Source organism: Watersipora subatra, chromosome 1, assembly GCF_963576615.1.
Source record: "Watersipora subatra chromosome 1, tzWatSuba1.1, whole genome shotgun sequence".
NCBI classification, from domain to species: domain Eukaryota; kingdom Metazoa; phylum Bryozoa; class Gymnolaemata; order Cheilostomatida; family Watersiporidae; genus Watersipora; species Watersipora subatra.
In genome coordinates this window covers 79,068,938-79,092,926 of record NC_088708.1, presented here as the reverse complement: position 1 = coordinate 79,092,926, position 23,989 = coordinate 79,068,938, and the positions used below count along the sequence as shown (strand labels likewise).

The following is a 23,989-nucleotide window of genomic DNA, read 5'->3' as shown; positions in this document are numbered from 1 at the left end:
AGCAGTTTGTAATTTTTACGGTTATTTCACATCCATGGTAATAACAGCTGCAAAAAAGCAAATGTGATTGACATACAAAAACTAAATGTACAGATCATTCTTTTCATTTTGAACAAAACAATAACCAAATTATATTCATATTGATGAATTTCAATGGGCAGACGCATTTATAACTGGTTATAACTATGTATGTATGTGTAGATGTATGTACGTGTAGATGAAGGTCTAGGACAAAGATTTGTAACACAGAAGCTCTGACAACAACCATAAATTCCACAACCAGCTTCATTAAGTACTATTTCATAGTAAAAAGGCACTTACTCCAGATGTCTAGGATAATAAATACTGATCTTTACTAAGTAAAAATGGGAAAAATTGAAAAGACAATTCTGCCAATAGGTGCAACCTAATCATATAGGACTAATATAGATTGCTTTGCATCAAGATACCTCTGCCTACACAGATGGTTTATAAATAGCAAAATCAAATATAATCTACAAAAATAATATTTCAATGCAAAAATGTTTAGGGAAGAAAACACTCATGTTACACAGATAACAAGGTCATGTTTCTGCTTATATTTGCAGGTAGCAATTGTAACTAGAGGGTCTTTCTCTGAAATAGTTCATACATGTCAGTATTGCCATTATGATTGTACTATGCATTCCTTTAAGGTATGTAAATAAGCATGAATGAACAGGTGCTGCAGGTGCTCGCAATATACCAGGTTCTTGACAAGGAAATCATCAATTTCTTCTTGTTGGAACATGAAATATCCGACAATTAATCATAAAATCTAATCAAGGCATAATCTAAGGCTAATATTCACATCTCAAGCTAAAGGCTCCATGGCTTGACTTTCACACGGTAAAACTTGGTATTCACCGGCACCCTGAAGCGGTTATTCTCCTAAAAAAACCAAAGCATTTAGACTATCACAATTCTGTACATTCATTTTCACACAAAGAATCACAATTTAGATTTTTGCATTTAATTGTCAAGAATATGATAAGAGTTTTATATAGTTTGTGGACCTCCAAAGCGTTATAAATAAAAAATGATTATAAATAATACACATTCTATAATTGACCAAATGATGGTTATCTAGGCGCAACTTGTCAATAGTAGAAATGAAAGTTATTGTCACCTTTTTGGCTTGGCAGAGAACTTTGCTAACAACTTCTGCCAGCAACCAAGACTTTCTCTGATCTCCTTGCACCGAGTCATCGAGGCCAAGACCCTCTAATGAGTCTGTGTGCACAAAGTAGTTGATGGCCTCCAGCGAGAAGATGAGATAGTGCCGATATCGTTCGTCATAGCACAATATTACCTTATCTCCAGCGGCACAGCTACAAGGAGAACAGAAAGTATTATTAAAAAATATGCTTAGTTCATTATAGTTAAATAGTTCATTATTCTCCATCATACAACCACTACTGTAAATGTGCCCATTGGTGACAATGGCTAGATAATTGCTCTCAAACGAGCACCTGCCATCATCACACAAGGGTTTAGCACTCGTTGCATGCTTACCTTACATTTTCTCACTTTTTTTATTTTAGTAAACATAGTTTAGTTTTGCTATCCCTGGTAACTAACTATCCATGCTTGCTATCCCTGGTAACTAACTATCCATGCTTGCTATCCCTGGTAACTAACTATCCATGCTTGCTATCCCTGGTAACTAACTATCCATGCTTGCTATCCCTGGTAATTAACTATCCATGCTTGCTATCCCTAGTAACTAACTATCCATGCTTGCTATCCCTGGTAACTAACTATCCATACTTGCTATCCCTAGTTATTAACTATCCATGCTTGCTATTCCTGGTAACTAACTATCCATGCTTGCTATCCCTAGTTACTAACTATCCATGCTTGCCATCCTTGGTAACTAACTATCCATGCTTGCTATCCCTAGTAACTAACTATCCATGCTTGCTATCCCTGGTAACTAACTATCCATGCTTGCTATCCCTGGTAACTAACTATCCATGCTTGCTATCCCTGGTAACTAACTATCCATGCTTGCTATCCCTAGTAACTAACTATCCATGCTTGCTATCCCTAGTAACTAACTATCCATGCTTGCTATCCCTAGTAACTAACTATCCATGTTTGCTATCCTAGTAACTAACTATCCATGCTCGATATCCCTGCCAATCAAATATCCATGCTAGAACCACAAATGCTGCCATGAAGGATTGCAAACAATTTACAATCCATAACATTGTGAATAGTAAATGAAATTGTACAGTAAAAACACCATAATCCAAAGGCAATAATACTACTTCTGCCATTTTAAAGAGTCAGCTACTAGACATAACGTCAAGAAATATATTCTGCACTTGGATAGCATTCCATATTAAAAAAGAATAGCAGATATAACATGCAGAGAGTGCCATTTGATACATTTCCAATCGTGAGTGTTCAAATTAGCTCAAGCCTCTGGCCAGATTTCGCGAGAGGCCAAATCTAGTCAATCAAGAAGTAAATTTGGCCTCTTGCCGATTGCTTGATATGACAATACCATTTGTTACCTTTTCACGCTGACCTTATCTTCCAACGAGGCTGTTCGAAGGCTCGCAGACATTTCATATGAGTTCAACTACAAAGACAACATTGAGATACATTGAAAGGTAGCTAGCGGTTTAGAGGGATTATACAGGACATCCATAGGACTAACTGAGAACGTTCTACTAAATCACGCAAAAGCAATATTGATTCGTGTTGCTAACTTTGATGAAAACATTCTATAAACAGGATTGTATATTATTTGATATATTTCACTAAATATGTTATGGAGTAGTTAGAGAAAGCACTTTGAAAGCAAAATTTAATAAAGGTAGGTAAATGAGGCAGCAACTCCATGGCTCGTACCAAATTGAAGGCTTCTGAAGAGACGGATGCCCAGTCCTCAAAGCATACGAGCCCTTCAACATACCTTATGTTGAAGACCCTTAATGAAAGATTCTTTTTCCTTTAGTTGCTCCTGCAGGGCATCCAAATGAGCAACTGTCTCCTCATTCCTGTTAGTAGATGCTGCGTCTACGCATACCACTGACTCAGACATTTCTATTTTATTCAGTTTCTTGTGCAACTGTCGTATAACACTGTCCTTTTCCTTCTTCAACTGCTCTAGTTTCTCTTCATATTTCATCTGAACCAAAGCAAAGTAATATCACCGCAGCTCGAGATCTGATTTGTATTATTAGCGCAGCTCTAGATCTGGCATGTGTTATCAGCACAGCTCTAGATCTGGCCTGTATTATCAGCACAGCTCTAGATCTGGCCTGTATAATCAGCACAGCTCTAGATCTGGCCTGTATTATCAGCACAGCTCTAGATCTGGCATGTGTTATCAGCACAGCTCTAGATCTGGCCTGTATTATCAGCACAGCTCTAGATCTGGCCTGTATTATCAGCACAGCTCTAGATCTGGCCTTTATTATCAGCGCAGCCCTAGATCTGGCCTGTATTATCAGCACAGCTCTAGATCTGGCCTGTATTATCAGCGCAGCCCTAGATCTGGCCTGTATTATCAGCGCAGCCCTAGATCTGGCCTGTATTATCAGCGCAGCTCTATACCTGGCCTGGATTATCAGCGCAGCTCTAAATCTGGCCTGTATTATCAGCACAGCTCTAGATCTAGCCTGTATTATCAGCGCAGCCCTAGATCTCGCCTGTATTATCAGTACAGCTCTAGATCTGGCCTGTATTATCAGCGCAGCTCTAGGTCTGGCCTGCATTATCAGCGCAGCTCTAGATCTGGCTTGTATTATCAGCACAGCTCTAGGTCTGGCCTGCTAGTAACCAATCAGACTTGCTACACAGCTAACTTTAAAACATCTCAAAACCTTTTCAAGGTGCATTGAATATCTAAACATCTCTTGCATAAAGACAGTAGTCTGCCGCGTCTCTAGATGTGTCTGAAACTGTTCGACTCACTTCATGGGCAAGTTGGAGTGACTCTTTCATTTTAGTAGAGCGGTATTCAAACTCCTGCTCTTGGCTCATCGTTCTCTCAACAAATCTTTTCTCTTGCTCTGTCAATTGCTGTTGATAACGTTCCTCGATGAGATTTATAGATTCATTCAATGCTTTTTCCTTTACTCGTTTTATCTGTTCCTGCAGCCGCAGAACTAAATCTGCAGCAAAGTTGTCTTCCGCAGCCGATGCCAATTCCTGATAACATTATTATACACCTTCATAGCATGCCAATACCTGATAACATTATTATACACCCTCATAGCATGCCAATACAATTTTCTTTAATAAATGTATAAGAGTTAATAGATCTGACATTGCGATACACAACCCCACACTCCCCCCCAAACCCCACACTCCCCCCCAAACCTCCCACTCCCCCCCCCAAACTTTATGTTTTGGATCAGAGAGAAGCATGAAGACATACTAGAAACCTTTGAAAAGAATCTAGACCAAGTTCTAAACATCACCTCTGTGCCCTGCGTATGTTCTACCTCCCCTTCTAGCTCGAGAGCATCGAACACTTCGGCTTTCCATCGCTGTCTCGACTTTTCTAAAACTTTCAATTCCTTTTTGTGTTCTGATTGAAGCTCCTTTATTCTCAGCTCGTGTGCCAAAGACATACTTGACTTGAGATTTTCAAGGTCTTGTTTCGCGACTGATTCATTCTCACTCACTTTTCTTATCAAGTATTCAACTTCATCCCGCAGTGATACCAACTCGGTATCTTCACCGCTTTCATCCAAGTTATTTGTTTGTACTCCTACACTGTCAATGTCCTTCATGGCTACTTCAAGCTCTGCTCTCTGTCTTGCCTCTTGGCTTTCCATTTCTTGAAGCAGTGAATCATAGTCCTTCTGCAGTTTCTTGAAGTCGTCTTTTAAATCCTCATGTTCATCTCTATCCAGTGCAAACCTTACTAACTCAGTTTTCTGTTCCAACAGCTGGGCTTGCAGCTGCGTATCAAGTTCATATTTATGTAATGTCGATACTGATCCAACAGCGGATAGTATTCTTGCATGGAGTGTGCTAAATTCAGAAGTGTTAGAGCTGAGATCAGAAGCTATCGAGTGGTATGCCTCCTTCAGCTGTCTAACACCTTCAGACGCTGAGGAGCCCATTTGCCGCATGAAGCCCTTCAACTTTTTACACTTTTCCTTCAAAAGAGAATTTTCTGACAGGAGCTGTTGAATTTCTGCATTTTGCATCGCAATTGTAGCAGTCAAAGCAGCCAGCTTTTCTGACTCATCAAAGTTCATGCAGAAATTAGCCGTTGTGAAGGCTGCCGAGCTATCCATGAGTGACCCTACAAAATATCACAAAGCGCTTAGAAGCAATGGCTATGCCAGTACAAAAACATGATCTAACAGAGAAATTAAAGGAAAAAAAATTATCTTTCAATTTAAATTTTAACTGACAGTAGCCTCTAAAAAGGTGTATTATAGTTAAAATTAGGAGCTGTTTTTTTTTCACTACACAAGCTAACAATACGAATATTGCATTTACTCTTAGCACATGATTTGGTAAAGCTTTTAGGAAAGTAAAAAACTCATACATAATCCCTGTTTAGGCGAGTGCAGTCTCTGTGCAGTCAACAAGCCTGGTTTGGCTAGTCAATTTATAACAGAGAGTGCATAAACAGATAGCTCATTAACTCCCGATGTCTTAACATTGTAAATCCTAGTTATCTCCTGAAAGAATAGGGCACAAAATGCTGCTGGCAAAGATGTTGCTCCGTCAATTCATCTCAAAATATTGTTAAAGCCTGCCGCTACTATAACATCTTGAAAAATTCAGAGCATTATTCAAAATCAGAGCTGGCTAGTCCAAGCAGACAGTCTACATGCAAAATAAAGGACTAGTTGCATCAGGCAAAAAACTAACAGAAAATTGAGACAGAAAGCACATTTTGACTTTAGCCATATTTAAAAAAGCTAATAAAATATAAGATTTAATCGGTGGTCTTTAAAAAGAATTACATGTGTAATATCATGTTTGAACAGATTTCTGTAAAACGAAAACTAAATACAATATTGTCAATGGTGCGTGGGCGAGTATGCTACTGCTCTAAATCAAAATAGAATATTTTTATCTAAGGTCATTGCGTAATAAATGTCATAAAAGGTAACGCACAACAATTCTACTCGGTAGAAAGACAGAGCAATCTAGATTAACGATCACTCAGTACGACAGCTAACATAAAACCAAAGGTCAAATAACAGCGACTTCCCCAGCTGTTTAGTAAAACATCTGTTAGTAGGGCTCTCTTGGCTATGGGGAGATAACTGCTGTTGAATTGATATTTATCTTTACAGCTAGTGCTGTATTGATATCTCAATAGCTGCAAGGAATTACATTGCATAGAGCTAGCACAGGTAAAAATGGAACTAGTCTAAGCATTTGGTGATACAGTCCTGGTAACCAGAGTACAAATGTAATCAACCTGGAGCTGCATCATCATCCGTAGCAGCGGATGCATCTTCCTCCACATCTTCAAATAGCTCGATCTTCTCCATCATGTGAATTTCCGGCTGCAATTGGCCCGCTTCATCTACGATAGTCTCATATCTAATGATACCATCTCCGGCTGAGTTGGAGTTTCCAGATATAGACTCCATAGTTGAGGGTGCTGTGTGAGTCGAAATTATTTGGGTATCAAACTCTGGAGAAAAAGCTGCAATGGCAAGCATCCACGTTCATGAATTACCAGGTCTGAGACTTGCAACTAAATGATATAATAAATCTCAACATAAATTGTTTAAGAAAAGGCTCTGACTACGGAGAAGTAACAGTGGCATTTGATAATGGGGTGCAATAATGGGGTGCAATAATGTGAACCAAGAAATCACCTTTGGCTAGACTGCCATGGCTACTGTGACGAGCGGAGAGCAAGACTATGTCTGACGGGGTGTTCGGAGACAGAGTGGATACAAGGGAAACTATCTCTGACTCATGATCCTCATCGTGAACCCTGTAAAAAACGCAGTCAGTTTTCATCGTTGACAACTTTGTCAAGTTTCTAACATGAAAAGTTACAAAATACTATTTAGTAACAACATTCTCAGATGTTGGTATTATTCAAAAATAAATTTAGACTTGCATCCTCTAGTCTGTCTACTACCTAACGGTACATGAAAACATTCCCAACTAGCCTATATATAGAAATTTCAGTATTTGTCTGTTTGTTGGTTTGTTGCATTATATTGCCATAGTTTGTCAAACTATGGCAATATAATACTGAGAGTAAGTCCTTAGCGAAATGTGAGTTCAATAACAATGTAACCATCACTATACTGGTCCTTGTATAGCAGGTCTTTGTGATAAATGCTAAGCTGTTTTAAACAAAAGTAAAAGATAAAAAGAAACTGCACAGTAATAATAGAGAAACTACACAGTAATAATAGAGAAACTGCACAGTAATAATAGAGCACTCACAGTGCTTTTTAGTTAGTTACCTGAATGATCAGTGGTAAGTTACGTGTAAAATTACAATAATTCATGTTTTGCAACGATCTGCGCACTGTTCATATAAACTGCCAGCATGCAAGCATGTCAAACAATTATAAACTATTTTATAAGCAAACTACTCAGGATTAAAATAAATGATGTTTAATATTAAATAGACTATTTTCGCAAAATGCATAAACTTTGAAACTGTACCACCTCTTCTGAACCGTTTGGTATTAAATAGAAAAGAGCCAGACAAGAAAATGCCAAAATGATTACATAAGCCAGGGTTCAAGTTCAGGCAGAATCTGCTTGAGTAATGCTATTTCCTGTTCCGTTATGCTTGGGAGATCATCATCTATGTTAGAAGGAGGCAGCACCTACAACAGAGCGCCAGAGAGAGAGTAGCGAGTGAACGAAATAAGCTTAAAACAAGGTTATTAAAACAGAGAACATGAATTGGAGCATTTCTTACTTGTGTGGCTGTAGAGCAACTGGATGAGGAGTCGCAAGAGGCACCTGAATGAGTAGTAGTAAGAGGCACCTGGATGAGGAGTAGTAGGAGGCACCTGGATGAGGAGTAGTAGGAGGCACCTGGATGAGTAGTAGGAGGCACCTGGATGAGGAGTAGTAGGAGGCACCTGGATGAGGAGTAGTAGGAGGCACCTGGATGAGGAGTAGTAGGAGGCACCTGGATGAGTAGTAGAAGGCACCTGTATGAGGAGTAGTAAGAGGCACTTGGATGAAGAGTAGGAGGAGGCACCTGGATGAGGAGTAGTAGTAGAAGGCACCTGGATGAGTAGTAGAAGGCACCTGGATGAGGAGTAGTAGGAGGCACCTGGATGAGGAGTAGTAGGAGGCACCTGGATGAGTAGTAGAAGGCACCTGTATGAGGAGTAGTAAGAGGCACTTGGATGAAGAGTAGGAGGAGGCACCTAGACGAAGACTAGAATGGAATCTATGACAAGGATTAAAATGAAGGAACAGATTGATGCAACTGGATGAAGATTAGAAAGAGGTCCTCAAACGAGGTAGTCATGTAATCATGTTCTACAAGTATTCATTAGTTAAGGAGACTTACCATCACTTGAGGAGGAACTTTATCCAGTCCTGAAAAGAATGCCTTGAGAAAATGTTTACCTGCAATTAAAAAAAAAGTGTTAGCAAAACTTTGCACATTATTACATGAGTAAACAATAACAGGCATTGGGGACAAAGCATTGGGGACAAGGCATTGGCATACACTAGGTGCATGAAATTTGCAATAAGCACACTAATAAACTACTGTAACCTAGCATTTCAGTGTTGCAAACAAATACACTTAAATAACATGTTATGGAATGTATATAATAAAACGTATTGTTAATCAGCCTACCCATACAACCTATTGCTGAAGATTACTATTGCTCTGTAGATTATCAATTGGAATTGTTTCAATTTCATAGTCAGAACCACACCATTCCTATTATAGACTAGATGATAGACTTCATCAGAACAACACCCTTACTATTATAGACTAGATGATAGACTTCATCAGATACAACACCCTTACTATTATAGACGAGATGATAGACCTCATCAGATACAACACCCTTACTATTATAGACTAGATGATAGACCTCATCAGATACAACACCCTTACTATTATAGACGAGATGATAGACCTCATCAGATACAACACCCTTACTATTATAGACTAGATGATAGACCTCATCAGATACAACACCCTTACTATTATAGACTAGATGATAGACCTCATCAGATACAACACCCTTACTATTATAGACTAGATGATAGACCTCATCAGATACAACACCCTTACTATTATAGACTAGATGATAGACCTCATCAGATACAACACCCTTACTATTATAGACTAGATGATAGACCTCATCAGATACAACACCCTTACTATTATAGACGAGATGATAAACTTCATCAGATACAACACCCTTACTATTATAGACTAGATGATAGACCTCATCAGATACAACACCCTTACTATTATAGACTAGATGATAGACCTCATCAGATACAACACCCTTACTATTATAGACTAGATGATAGACCTCATCAGATACAACACCCTTACTATTATAGACGAGATGATAAACTTCATCAGATACAACACCCTTACTATTATAGACTAGATGATAGACCTCATCAGATACAACACCCTTACTTTTATAGACTAGATGATAGACCTCATCAGATACAACACCCTTACTATTATAGACTAGATGATAGACCTCATCAGATACAACACCCTTACTATTATAGACTAGATGATAGAGAAAGTAGCACCCACATATACTACGTACAGCATGTCAAACTGGATTAATTACTTAATAGCTTTTCACTCACCAATAGACTGATAAAACTTTTTTCTGTGTTCTACCTCCTTCCTATACCAATCATTTGCTTTGTTGTAGACCTTGTGATTCCACTGCAATGAAGAGTTCAGTCAGTCATCTGCTAACACCTTAATATCTCACTGTATTAAGGTGTGTACAGTGAGATAATAAGGTAAATACAGTGAGATGATAAGGTGTGTACAGAGAGATATTAAGGTGTGTACAGTGAGATGTTAAGGTATATACAGTGATATATTAAGGTATATACAGTGCGATATTAAGGTGTGTACAGTGAGATATTAAGGTAAATACAGTGAGATGATAAGGTGTGTACGGAGAGATATTAAGGTGTGTACAGTGAGATGTTAAGGTATATACAGTGATATATTAAGGTATATACAGTGCGATGTTAAGGTGTGTACAGTGAGATATTAAGGTGCTTACAGTGAGATGTTAAGGTATATACAGTGATATATTAAGGTGTGTACAGTGAGATATTAAGGTGTGTACAATGAGATGTTAAGGTATATACAGTGATATATTAAGGTATATACAGTGATATATTAAGGTGTGTACAGTGAGATATTAAGGTGTGTAGAGTGAGATATTAAGGTATATACAGAAAGATATTAAGGTATATACAGTGAGATATTAAGGTATATACAGTGCAATGATAAGGTGTGTACAGTGAGACATTAAAGTATATATAGTGATATATTGAGGTGTGTACAGTGAGATATTAAGGTGTGTACAGTGAGATATTAAGGTGTGTACAGGGAAATATTAAGGTGTGTACAGTGAGATACTAAGGTATATACAGTGAAATATTAAGGAATATACAGTGAGATGATAAGGTGTGTACAGGGAGCTAGTTGAGATGTGCGCAGTGAGATATATACTTAACAGCTATCAATACATTATTTAGACACTCCAAACTTCTCTATTGTCAACTGCTACAGGCCTTCAGTCCCAAAACAGTTGCACAGGTAGAAATGAACCAACATCCGTTACAAAAAAACATCACAGTGCTGTCTTGAAGACTTACTTTATTATATGTGAAGGAAAAGGATTTACGTCTGCAGACTTCAGCGCACAGCTGAGCATATACTGCAGGTGCCCGTGCCACCTGGTCTAGCTTGTCTAGTCTGTATTTGAGCCTTTTTAAATTCTCAAACTGAAGAGCAATTCTACCATCCAGAGAAGACATAATCTTCTCTACATACATGGTCCACCTGAACAAATTCATTTCACAACAGTTACTAATAACAAATCGCTGTGTTGCATATACATGTAAATATGCATTTTCTTTAAAGGTTGACTTGCAACAAAATTCACATTACAGTTATTTGGTATCAAAAGATTCGCCATGTCTTACTCTATTGTGTTGTAGGTGCAAAATATGTGGGAATGTGATTGCAAGCTCTTAAAAGCTCAAAAATGAACAGAAAATCGCAGCCACACGAGACCGCCGTAGTTAGGATTCTCTTTCCAAAACGGCTCAAATGTGACGCAGTTGTGAGCGATGGTTTTTGTTTACACTTTCAAGCAACCTTATTCGTTGAAATATTTTCACAAATATACTTCACACATTCAATAAAACCATGTCTTTTGTTCTTATGCGTCTGTTTTATCGTCATCGTAATGCTGTCACTGTTAACAGTGACATCCTATAACTTACCGTAAAAATTCGTTTAATTTTTTAGCCTTATCTTGAAGGAGTACATATCATTGTCTGATAATCATGAGCCTGTTGGTCACTTGTGATAATCAAAAAGTGCTGCAGAAATTATTTGCGAAGTATTGGGTCACATGATTAGATTACGACTTGCCGATTAGACCAAACCGAAACAAAACTGTAAAGTAGCGAGCATCTATATTTGATACGGGGTCATCGGTAAAACCCGAAGTGTTTGTCATAAACTAGTGTTACAATAAGTTTTATATTGAGCTTTTTATTGGCCTTTCAATTCACGTGAGAACATCACGTGACAAGACAATAAATAAATTTCATGACTACGTCATCGAAATAAAGAGATTCCAATCTACGGCGACTTTTCGTTTTTGAGCTTTTAAGAGCTTTTAATCACATTTCCACATATTTGGCACCTACAACACAACAGAGTAAGACACGGTGAATCTTTTGATACTAAATAACTGTAATGTGAATTTTATTGCAAGTCAACCTTTAAAGCACATAAATTACATAATTTTTTTATTGTATATTTCAATACATCAGAGTCTTGGCTTTCGAATGAGCTATTGTTTGCCATGGTGAGACAGGCATTGGTTGGTGTTTATAGGATTTCCCCAGAGCTCTATCGCGAAAAGGTTTACTGGCATAGTCTCGAAAATTGTGACGTCACAATTCTCATATTCGTTGTTGTGTGCTCTTACCGCTTATTTATCAACTACGAAAGTGACGATAATGACGCTAGTGGCATGCGAAGGTAGGACAACTCCAGAGAACGATAGAAGATGACAAAGGAATCAGTGTCATTAGTTCTCCATGTACATATTATTTCTATGATAAGTACCTCAGACTCCAAGAACCATACTATATTTTCCCGATGATATTATGCACTAGCTCTTTATTTTTAATGCGATGTTAAGGGTCACGGACTGAGACTAATTAATTTCAAGCATTGCGTGATCTCGCAAAAGTGCGATTGGCATTTAGTCCTAGGGCCACGCAACCGCAGGTCATAATTTAATCGATGTGATTTCATTACCTTTATCAACGACAGTACATTTATTGAAGCATAATTAATTAACCCAGAGCATGTGTTTGTATTGGTCGGGCGTTAGCACGATCGCAGGCATTGTTGATTATCTAGAATCTTAGTTTATTATTAGCGCTCTCCGGGTTTAACAGCACCAAATGTCACAGAAAAACGCAGCCTCAATGGCAGCGAAAGGGATCGACGCCCTAAGGCTAAATGAGAATTATGATGCCACATTTTGAGTACCTGAACTAAGTGTTTTTTTTTGCAGGATGTACTTTTGACACCCCGTTTTTCATAGTTCTATTAGGTATTCTTTGTGTATTGAAAATAGGCTCATTCGAAAGCCAAGACTCTGATGTATTGAAATATATAAATAAAAAAATTATGTAATTTATGTGCTTTAAAGAAAAATCGGCAAACTCGATCTTGGTTAAAACAATGATATACAGGCCCCTGTATATCATTCCTGGGGGCTGTATATCATTGGTTAAAACGCTCAAAAAAGATGACTTTTCTTCTGAGCATTTCAACAGCGATAAAGTTTGGCTAATTTTAATCTGAAAACGTCCTGGCAATCACATCACTTCAAACAACGAACCAATCTCAAGTGATAGAAAAGTCTCTATATTTTCTGATGAAATTTCTTTTAAACTTCACACTGGAAGCCTTTTAATTTGCAACAAGCAATCTATGCGTTTGATTTATATATAGTTTGTATATATACATTTATCTACTAATAAATACATGGACTTGTGACAGTGCTCTGATAACTTGAACGCTCTGATAACTCGAACACCTTTTCCTATTCCTTCCCACAATCCTCGATCTTTTCAGGCACGATAATTCAATAGTTTTACCAGTTGCCAAGTCACTCGATAACTATCGGTGAACTCTGTCTGCTCATTGATAATTCGATACTATCGCTATCGGTGGGACAACTCCAACGATAGTCGATAACACCTTTTCAAACAACAAATGCCATCCCTAGGTGCAGCCTATGTATTGTTTTAATATTAGTTTTTTTAAATAGAGCAGATGCGGCTTATATAGGGGAGCAGCTAATAGTCCGGAAAATACGGTATGTAGTAGGCAGTATTTGAACATGGCATTGTGCAACATGCAAGCAAAGGGACCAGAATATATATATATATATATTATATTACATATATATATATCTGTTACTCTAGCTTGTTAACCTAGCTATTCGCAAAGTTTGTCACCCCAACAAGTTATCCTAGCCTGTAATCCTAGCCTGTAATCCTAGCCTGTAACCCTAGCCTGTAATCCTAGCCTGTAATCCTAGCCTGTTATACAAGCCTTTACAGCAGTGCAGAAGGAACTACTGGTCTGATGGTGGAAACGGAGACACAATAGGTTTAGCATAGAAAGTAGCTACAGTTTGTTTTCGATATGAGGGACACGTTTGGGAGGTTCAAGAGGAAATACATAGCGACTCCATATCTGGATGCTCTGATTACGAAGCACTCAATTCAACACGTGAACACAGTTCAGTAGACATGGCATTTTACCTTAGCCTACCGTGCAGGTTGGTACAAAGCTCCCGTTTTGTGCACAAACATTGTTCCATGTGGTTTACCAGTTTTGTAAAATTCTTTTCCATAGTTCTCAGAGTGGCCTTATGGCTGATGGAAAGGTCGGGCAACACGTGTGGGTCAGCAAGTTCCCTGCAACGTTTCTGGTTGTTTACAAATCCCTACAAGAAAGAATATGTTATTTGCATCATGGATTAAGTCAAAATCTGTACAGCAAAGAATATGCTGATTGTGTATAAACCTCAACAATAGAGTTAATACTGACTTCACCCTTATTTATGTATAAACCTCAACAATAGAGTTAATACTAACTGCACTCTTACTTATGTATAAACCTCAACAATAGAGTTAATACTGACTGCACTCTTACTTATGTATAAACCTCAACAATAGAGTTAATACTGACTTCACTGTTACTTGTGTATAAACCTCAACAATAGAGATAATACTGACTTCACTCTTACTTATGTATAAACCTCAACAATAGAGTTAATACTAACTGCACTGTTACTTGTGTATAAACCTCAACAATAGAGATAATACTGACTTCACTCTTACTTATGTATAAACCTCAACAATAGAGTTAATACTGACTTCACTCTTACTTATGTATAAACCTCAACAATAGAGTTAATACTGACTGCACTCTTACTTATGTATAAACCTCAACAATAGAGTTAATACTAACTGCACTCTTACTTATGTATAAACCTCAACAATAGAGTTAATACTGACTTCACTCTTACTTATGTATAAACCTCAACAATAGAGTTAATACTGACTGCACTCTTACTTATGTATAAACCTCAACAATAGAGTTAATACTAACTGCACTGTTACTTGTGTATAAACTTCAACAATAGAGTCCATACTGATTACACTCTTACTTGTGTATAAACCTAAACAATAGAGTTAATATTGACTACACTCTTAACTACTCTCTACTTAATCACTCTCTACTTTTCACCACTCTCTACTTCTCACCGCTGGCTACTTCTCACCACTCTCTACTTCTCACCGCTCTCTACTTTTCACCACTCTCTACTTCTCACCGCTCTCTACTTCTCACCACTGTCTACTTCTCACTACTCTCTACTTCTCACCACTTTCTACTTCTCCCCGCTCTCTACTTCTCACCGCTCTCTACTTCTCACCGCTCTCTACTTCTCACCGCTCTCTACTTCTCCCCAATCTCTACTTCTCATCAGCCAATTGATTCACAAATCTAGCCATGGTATATTGTATAAGCAACTATCCTATCGGTACATTGCTTACAGATATTTTTAAAGTTTTATGACCATAACTTTGCCTTACAATTGAATTAATCAGCAATTCATAAATAGATACCAAGTAACAATTACCTGGCAAGTGACAACTAGCTAGCAAGTGACAACTAGCTAGCAAGTGACAACTAGCTAGCAAGTGACAACTAGCTAGCAAATGACAACTATCTAGCAAGTGACAACTAGCTAGCGAGTAACAACTACCTAGCAAGCAACAACTACCTAGCAAGTGAACTGTTATGCACATGTAACAAACCTTTGTCTATGTTGTAATATAGATGTAATCAACCTGTTTACATACCCTTCTATACTCGTCACAAACCTATGTAAATACTGGTGTTTATATACCTTTCTATACTTATCACAAACCTATGTACATACTGGTGTTTATCTACCTTTCTACACTCATCATAAACCTATGTACATACCGGTGTTTATATACCTTTCAATACTCATCATAAACCTATGTACATACTGGTGTTTATATGCCTTGTAATACTCATCATAAACCTATGTACATACTGGTTGCATAATGCTTTTGCATACAATGATCTATACTGATACGAGAGTAACCCACCAGCGCATACAGAATATACACTAGTGTTTGTAGGGGTATACAGTGTATGTATAAATTTACACCAGTGATTTTATATCCTGCTCTACGGGGAAATATTTGTCAATGTAAAATTTACTTGCAGTAAAAATGTAATAGAAGTCTACTTTTGACACATTTTGCAGTGTGTAGAGCAAGCTAATGAGCGATTTCTACACAACAAATTTTATAGGGTTAATAACCACAGGTCATCCTCTGCTGATACAGAACAGTGTGAAGGTGGGTGATGGTTGATCCCTCGAACTCGCATACAAAGAATATGTGAAAATCTATGGGAATATCAGCAAGCCCTATAGGCCAGTTCTACGAATTTCCAAAACAAATATCTAACTAGTAAAATGAATAGCAAAAAGCAAGTCAATGAACATAAAGGTTTTTGCTTTTTGATTAAGAGTTGCCCTGCCTGTTAACAAAGAAGACAACTTCACTTTAACCAATGTCCACTACAACAAATCTATTATCATATTTGCCTAATTTTTTAACAAATAAAAACAGAAAAGTGGAGACTGTACCAACCTGTGCATATTCCTCCTGTTCTTTCACCAATCCATTAACCTTAAGAATTAGTTGTTCTAGGCTAGACAGTCGATTCTCGAGGCCTCTCACTTCCTTCATGCTTGGCATGGCTGCTGATTCCAGAACTTTCTCTTTCTCTTCCATCGTCTGCCGTAGCAACTCCTCATCCAACTAGTAAAAGGAGATTATATATACATGTATATGTACATATATAAAGGCAGCACAAGGAAAAATGCTACTAGTAGCTAGATGGTTATAACAACCTTTGATATCAGTATTCTGCCAGGTTAGGTTATAACAACCTTTAATATCAGTAATCTACCTATCAGGTTATAACAACCTTTGATATCAGTACTTTACCTGTCAGGTTATAACAACCTTTGATACCAGTACTCTACCTGTCAGGTTATAACAACCTTTGATATCAGTACTCTACCTGTCAGGTTATAACAACCTTTGATACCAGTACTCTACCTGTCAGGTTATAACAAACTTTAATATCAGTACTCTACCTGTCAGGTTATAACAACCTTTAATATCAGTATTCTACCTGTCAGGTTATAACAACCTTTAATATCAGTACTCTACCTGTCAGGTTATAACAAACTTTAATATCAGTACTCTACCTGTCAGATTATAACAACCTTTAATATCAGTATTCTACCTGTCAGATTATAACAACCTTTAATATCAGTATTCTACCTGTCAGGTTATAACAACCTTTAATATCAGTACTCTACCTGTTAGGCTCATTACTCATTAGCTCTAGACACGCATTGAAGAGCATGTTCAGTGTTCTGACCACCAGAATATCAAATAACATGGTCACCGAGTTTCCATGCGTCAGAGATTCATACCTTATAGCATATATTTCCTTGAGTGGAGTATTTGTTAGTACTTGGGAAGCATGAACAGGCAACATAGCTTTGACTCCTCAAACGAGGCCCAAGTTCTGCCAAAATCAGTAACAATAAACAAGAGGCTGGGCAGATCTAACCTTAGAAAGTTCTAGAAGCAGCTGCTCCGCTTCTTCTACCAGGCGTGGATTATCTTCTAGTTTAATGAAAAAAGCGAGTAGAGTATCTGGAGCGTCAGCAGGAGTTTCGGGCGGCACTCCTGCTCTGTTCGGCTTGTTTAAGACTTCTCGTAGAGAAGGTAGGATTGGCATCTTAGACAGAAGCTCATACGATTCAGCAAAACTACAAGCATACAAATGATGGAGCTACCTAATGGTCTTGCTGACTGTAATGCATGGCCTGGGTTCTCTTAGACAATGATGGTGAATGATAAAGGCAGCGAACGTCAATGGTAAGGAAGGTGCAATAGGATATCTTGTAAGTTTTTACCCGCAGAGAGAAAACAACTTTCATAAGTGAATAATCTTATTTATGAAAGCTAATAACTTAATTATACTACATGTACATGCCTACAAGATGCAAAACTATTTGATTACATAATAAAAGCACCAGCCAATCCGTGTCCAGTTAGCTATTAACGCAGCTGCTTGTATAACAAACTTGAAATAGAAACTTGAACAGGCTCACACCCCAGAAGCCTAAATTAAATATGAGTATTGATCCACCAGACCTTGCCAGAGTTACGGTAGTTGCTGGCAATTCAACAAACTATTGACGAGTCAAACAACTTACTTTTGTAGCATTTCCTGTCGCTCAGATTTGCACTCTAGAAACTGTTTATACCAGGAGATGAAGACATTTGCTTCCTCAGTGAACACCTGGAGACTGTCCTCGAGGTTGGCAACGACAGAGCACCAGCCTTGGTGCTGCAGGTGTTGTTCATGCACAAGGCCGCGACACCTGTTCATGTGTTGCTGACTTAAGTCCCTCAGGTCCTGTCATGGAAATGAGAAGTTAACTACTATTATAGACTACTGTGTGTCATATACAGTTATAGGCCGCTATGTGTTCTGCAAAGTTAGAGACCACTATGTGTCATATACAGTTATAGACCACTGTGTGTCATATATAGTTATAGACTACTATATGTATTATACAGTTAGAGACTACTGTGTGTCATATACAGTTATAGACCACTGTGTCATATACAGTTATAGACCACTGGGTGTCATATACAGTTATAGACCACTGTGTGTCATATACAGTTATAGACTACTCTGTGTCATATACAGTTATAGACTACTCTGTGTCATATACGGTTATAAACCACTGTGTGTCATATACAGTTATAGACTACTGTATGTCATATACAGTTATAGACTACGGTGTGTCATATACAGTTATAGACCACCGTCATGTATCACGCATTCATCTTCGTGTGCACTTACCAGCGCTAACTGAGTTCTTGTTGACAATGTAGCCAGAGTCGGGGCCATATTTATTGACCCCTCAATTCTTTGTTGTACATTATCGTGCTCTACAGCAATAAGAGATCACAATTTATTAACCATCTGATAAACCTGAACTAAGAAGACACTGATACTTTTGGCGAAGATATCCATCATTACATAACTTCTAACAGGTACATATCTTGAACTCTGGGGGGGGAGAGTAGCCGCTACCAGCTCTAGTAAAGACTCACCAAGCCTCGGTAGTATCTCCGGAGCATTTTTTTCCTCAATTGCTTTCAGATTAAATAAGAAGATGGGACAGGTATCCTGCAAACAAGAAGAACTGATTGCATGCTTCTCTTGTTCTAATGGGCAAGTCCGGTTGACCACCATCTTTAGGGCAGCAGTAAAGTGCAAAGCGTTCACACAATTTCATTTTATATACCCCTCACTTGGTTCTGTTTCTCAGTAATACTAGTGGAGGTAATGGAAACATGACTATGACAACAAAGACTCACCATTCTCATAACTTTGTCTCTACCATCATGGAGAATGAGGTATGAACTTAAATGAGCGTAGAGATATGCAAAGAGATACAAATATGAAAGAGGGAAAAGACTCACTGTGCCGGCACTGTAGCTGCTGACCCTGCTAGCAGGAGACATAGCCTCCCCACCGCTCACCAACATCACCTGACGTTCCATCGGGATAGACAAGTCTCGCTCTATTGCCCGCTGAAGCTGAGACACACTATGTAAGAATGATAAGGTTAAAAAACCTGTTCTGTGGATTAGCTACGACCTACTATACTATGAAATAGAGCACTTGTTGTTCGACCAATTCCCACCATGCTAACCATTTACAAAAAATAAGATATGCATAGATATGAATATATATACGAGTATGTACGCATATATAAAGCCTGGAGTATAAATGTATATATAAACATATAGAAAAGGAATGGTTAAGTATAGCATAAGAGGCAAGGTGAATGATGAGCCTCACCTTCCCATAGCAAGACTGAGATCATAAGTAAGCATGTCTCCCTTGTTCACATAGAACACATGAATGTTCATTTTGTTTGTGTTATATAGGTCTGCTGGCTATCAGAACCCTAAAGAGAACATGCAGATTAACATGTAAGCATCTTGACATCTTAGCACCTCTTCATTACATGTAAAGCCTCATATTTTGGCTTCTCTCTTTTTAAAATTCGAAAAGCGTAGAAACAGCCGATAGCATCATATCTCAGACCAAAATACAAAGAAAGCTAAAAATAAGCACTGACAATATACGCAGCGTATCTACTTTTTCCTAAATAACAATATTTATAACAACCTTTTTCTGCATATTTATAACAAACCCTTTTTGCATATTTACAACAAGACTCTTCTGCAAATACTTTCATAAAATGTACAACAATTATTTGCGGGCAAAAAAACGCCATAGGTAAGTTCTGAAAAGTGTATAAAACAGCACATCTGGTAGTCTGGAGTATAAAACAGCGCCTCTGGTAGTCTGGAGTATAAATCAACACCTCTGGTAGTCTGGAGTATAAAACAGCACCTCTGGTAGTCTGGAGTATAAAACAGCACCTCTGGTAGTCTGGAGTATAAAACAACACCTCAGGTAGTCTGGAGTATAAAACAGCACCTCTGGTAGTCTGGAGTATAAAACAGCACCTCAGGTAGTCTGGAGTATAAATCAACACCTCTGGTAGTCTGGAGTATAAAACAGCACCTCTGGTAGTCTGGAGTATAAAACAGCACCTCTGGTAGTCTGGAGTATAAAACAACACCTCAGGTAGTCTGGAGTATAAAACAGCACCTCTGGTAGTCTGGAGTATAAAACAGCACCTCTGGTAGTCTGGAGTATAAAACAGCACCTCTGGTAGTCTGGAGTATAAAACAGCACCTCTGGTGGTCTGAAGTATAAAGCAGCACCTCTGGTAGTCTGGAGTATAAAACAGCACCTCAGGTAGTCTGGAGTCTAAAACAGCACCTCTGGTAGTCTGGAGTATAAAACAGCACCTCTGGTAGTCTGAAGTATAAAACAGCACCTCTGGTAGTCTGAAGTATAAAACAGCACCTCTGGTAGTCTGGAGTATAAAACAGCACCTCTGGTAGTCTGGAGTATAAAACAGCACCTCTGGTAGTCTGGAGTATAAAACAACACCTCTGGTAGTCTGGAGTATAAAACAGCACCTCTGGTAGTCTGGAGTATAAAACAGCACCTCTGGTAGTCTGGAGTATAAAACAGCACCTCTGGTAGTCTGAAGTATACAGCAGCACCTCTGGTAGTCTGGAGTATAAAACAGCACCTCAGGTAGTCTGGAGTCTAAAACAGCACCTCTGGTAGTCTGGAGTATAAAACAGCACCTCTGGTAGTCTGAAGTATAAAACAGCACATCTGGTAGTCTGAAGTATAAAACAGCACCTCTGGTAGTCTGGAGTATAAAACAGCACCTCTGGTAGTCTGGAGTATAGAACAGCACCTCTGGTAGTCTGGAGTATAAAACAGCACCTCTGGTGGTCTGGAGTATAAAACAGTACCTCTGGTAGTCTGAAGTATAAAACAGCACCTCTGGTAGTCTGGAGTATAAAACAGCACCTCTGGTAGTCTGGAGTATAAATCAACAAAAGAAAAGGTTACAGATCTCTAAGAGCCATTCCCTCCATGAGGATGTACAATCCAATAGATTAAAAGATAAAGAAACTATAGAGGCAGACATATTAAAGGGAAATTCCAAGATGGTTGCCCTGACTGAAGAATACTAGTGAACACAAATAATGACATCGTAACTTACAAGCGTTATGTCACAAAGACTACTATGTAGAAGATAATGACACAACAAAGTAGCAGGACAATTACTCAGCATAGTTTAGCTGCCTTAGAATATGTTTCAAATACTCTTCATAAGATATGTAGGAGCTTGTTTTGTATTGTTTTTTTAATTCAAATAAAAAGCTAGGCAGTCATTTATAGTGAGATGAACCAATTATAGTGCAGGATGCAATGCATTTATAGTGAGATGAACCAATTATAGTGCAGGATGCAATGCACCCAATCAGCATGTAAAAGGGCACACTAGTATAAAAAAGTCAACACAATCAAAAGCAGTATAATTAGTGTTAGCCTGCTTCTCGGCAACACAAACTCAAAAAGCCTAATATACGTTTAGCTACAGGGTGTCAATAATTGTGAGCTCTATCCCATACATGTATGGCCAGACCTGGCCAGGTGATTCCAGGCTAGAGATCACCATTTTCAGATACATATGTAAATTGCATTTTCAATTTGCCCCAGTATAGTCTGCTAATTCACTGACATCTAACACACCTAGAGATTTAGAGAGATTTATTATCCTGCAACTACTGTTCTGCTTGTCTCTGGTTAGTGCAAAATTTCAATATCTATTTTATTTCTTCTCTCTTTGCTATATGGAAACCGGACGGTAGCTCTAAATAAACCATGTCTACGTCCAACCTCTTTGCTATATGGAAACTGGACGGTAACTCTAAATAAGCCATAGATGTCTACGTCCAACCTCGTTGCTGCTTGAACTCACAAGTCTTCTCCACATCTATAATGGAGCTCATAAATAATACAGCCTTTTCCAGTAATTATTCTACTTTCCTTCTCCTGCTCAAACACTTATTCACTGCATTCTACTTTTAGACATTTTAATCGGATAACTTAGAACTATTAGGAAAGGAAAATGGACTGATGAAGATCAATCTTTGAACATCAAAAAGTTACAAATTTCTATGATAGTTGAGCTCATGGATGCAATATGCTACAAAAAAGAACACTATTGCATGCCTATAACAGTGTTCTTTATGGCTGTTCAGTTCAGGCTATCTCAGCTCTATCACAGCTTTTATCAACTCCACCGCAGCTTGGATCAGATGAGCAGCAGCTTGTGTCAGCTACCACATGTCTCACAAGCTATACCACAGCTTGTACTTTGTTTTCCCACGGCTTGTACTTTGTAAGCAATAGTACTACCTTGTACTACCACAGCTTGTAGTAGTTTTAACACAGCTTGCACTGTCTTTACTACAACTTGCAGCAGTTCCAATTTAAGAAAGCTTGGGAGTTATTGATATTTTAGGTAATGGTAGATGATGGAAAATACAATAACCAAACAATTAAAATAAAATTTATAGCGCAGGCATAAGAACATGTTTGAACATAAAACTTGTATTGAAAGCTCCCTTTAGTTGAACATCACCTCTAATTGAGCATCACCCTTTAATTGAACGCCATTTCTATTTGAATGCCACTTTTATTTGACCGCCACTATTTCACATTTTTAATCTTTATGAACCCATAATAGTATGTGTTCAAGAAGAATGTCCACAAGTATGTATCCCGTAAAAGTGCGTATAGTATGTGTCTTCAAAAATGTGCTTTTAATGACTTGATTTCATCAATAGTGATTAATTCGTTCATTGTTTCAGTTTGCATCAAAGACCGTTTTTCAACTCCAAGTCTTAAGGTTTTCTCGTTAAAAACTTTGATTGCAACACTATAGAAATAATTAGTAACTGTAACAGGCTAATACTAGTTCCTTGTTTAATGCGGTCTTGATACTTCGACGTATGTGAATAACGTTTTAGCAATTTCGATGCTTTAGATGACTTGTGCTAAGCACGCATCTGGTTAAAAGTTTATCATTATTTTCGCAAAATGTTTTTCAGATAGCAACACGGAAAAGTTTTGCTCTGCTTAAAAAATTGTTTGAATGCTAATATTGACTAGTTTAATGGTGCAGAAAAAGATTTTATGTCAGCAGACAATGTGGAAGGTATTGAAAAGCTAGAAGATGATTAAATGGTTCCATACAAAAGCAACAATCATAACGCAACCTGCTGATCAAACGATGAAAATCATTTTGTTTCAAAAAGGTTAATGTTTGTTTCTGCATGTATTATAATTATGGTTTGCTTATGTCACTTGTCCTGAATATATATTTGTAGCATTTGTTGGAATATTATTATTATTATAAAACTTCTAAATTTGCAGATTTATAGCATATTATTTAATACGATGATTGCAGTAATCTGACTTCAGCGTACAATGGATCGACGCCCATAGCCCATCTTTTGTTGTCCATAAAAAGCTAGTTTTGGCTGCAAACTGTAGCAAACATATCACTGAGCGCGATGTGTTTTATGCAACATTGTTAAATACAGTTATACA

At 37.9% G+C, this 23,989-nt stretch overlaps 1 protein-coding gene across 1 annotated transcript; it reads right to left on the bottom strand.

Moving 5' to 3' along the window:
• Positions 1 to 88: 88 nt before the first annotated feature.
• LOC137403007 (RB1-inducible coiled-coil protein 1-like) lies at positions 89 to 19,899 on the bottom strand. The gene is made up of 20 exons (XM_068089401.1): positions 19,790 to 19,899; positions 19,408 to 19,534; positions 19,036 to 19,111; positions 18,782 to 18,870; positions 18,126 to 18,328; positions 17,474 to 17,675; positions 16,477 to 16,647; positions 14,041 to 14,225; positions 10,834 to 11,020; positions 9,799 to 9,880; positions 8,516 to 8,574; positions 7,714 to 7,814; positions 6,837 to 6,958; positions 6,431 to 6,661; positions 4,458 to 5,293; positions 3,949 to 4,185; positions 2,945 to 3,160; positions 2,541 to 2,608; positions 1,148 to 1,349; positions 89 to 909 (listed from the first exon to the last, which is right to left on the bottom strand). The coding sequence occupies exons 1-20, from the start codon at positions 19,858 to 19,860 to the stop codon at positions 838 to 840; spliced, it is 3,537 nt and encodes a 1,178-aa protein (XP_067945502.1). The 5' UTR covers positions 19,861 to 19,899; the 3' UTR covers positions 89 to 837.
• Positions 19,900 to 23,989: the final 4,090 nt, after the last annotated feature.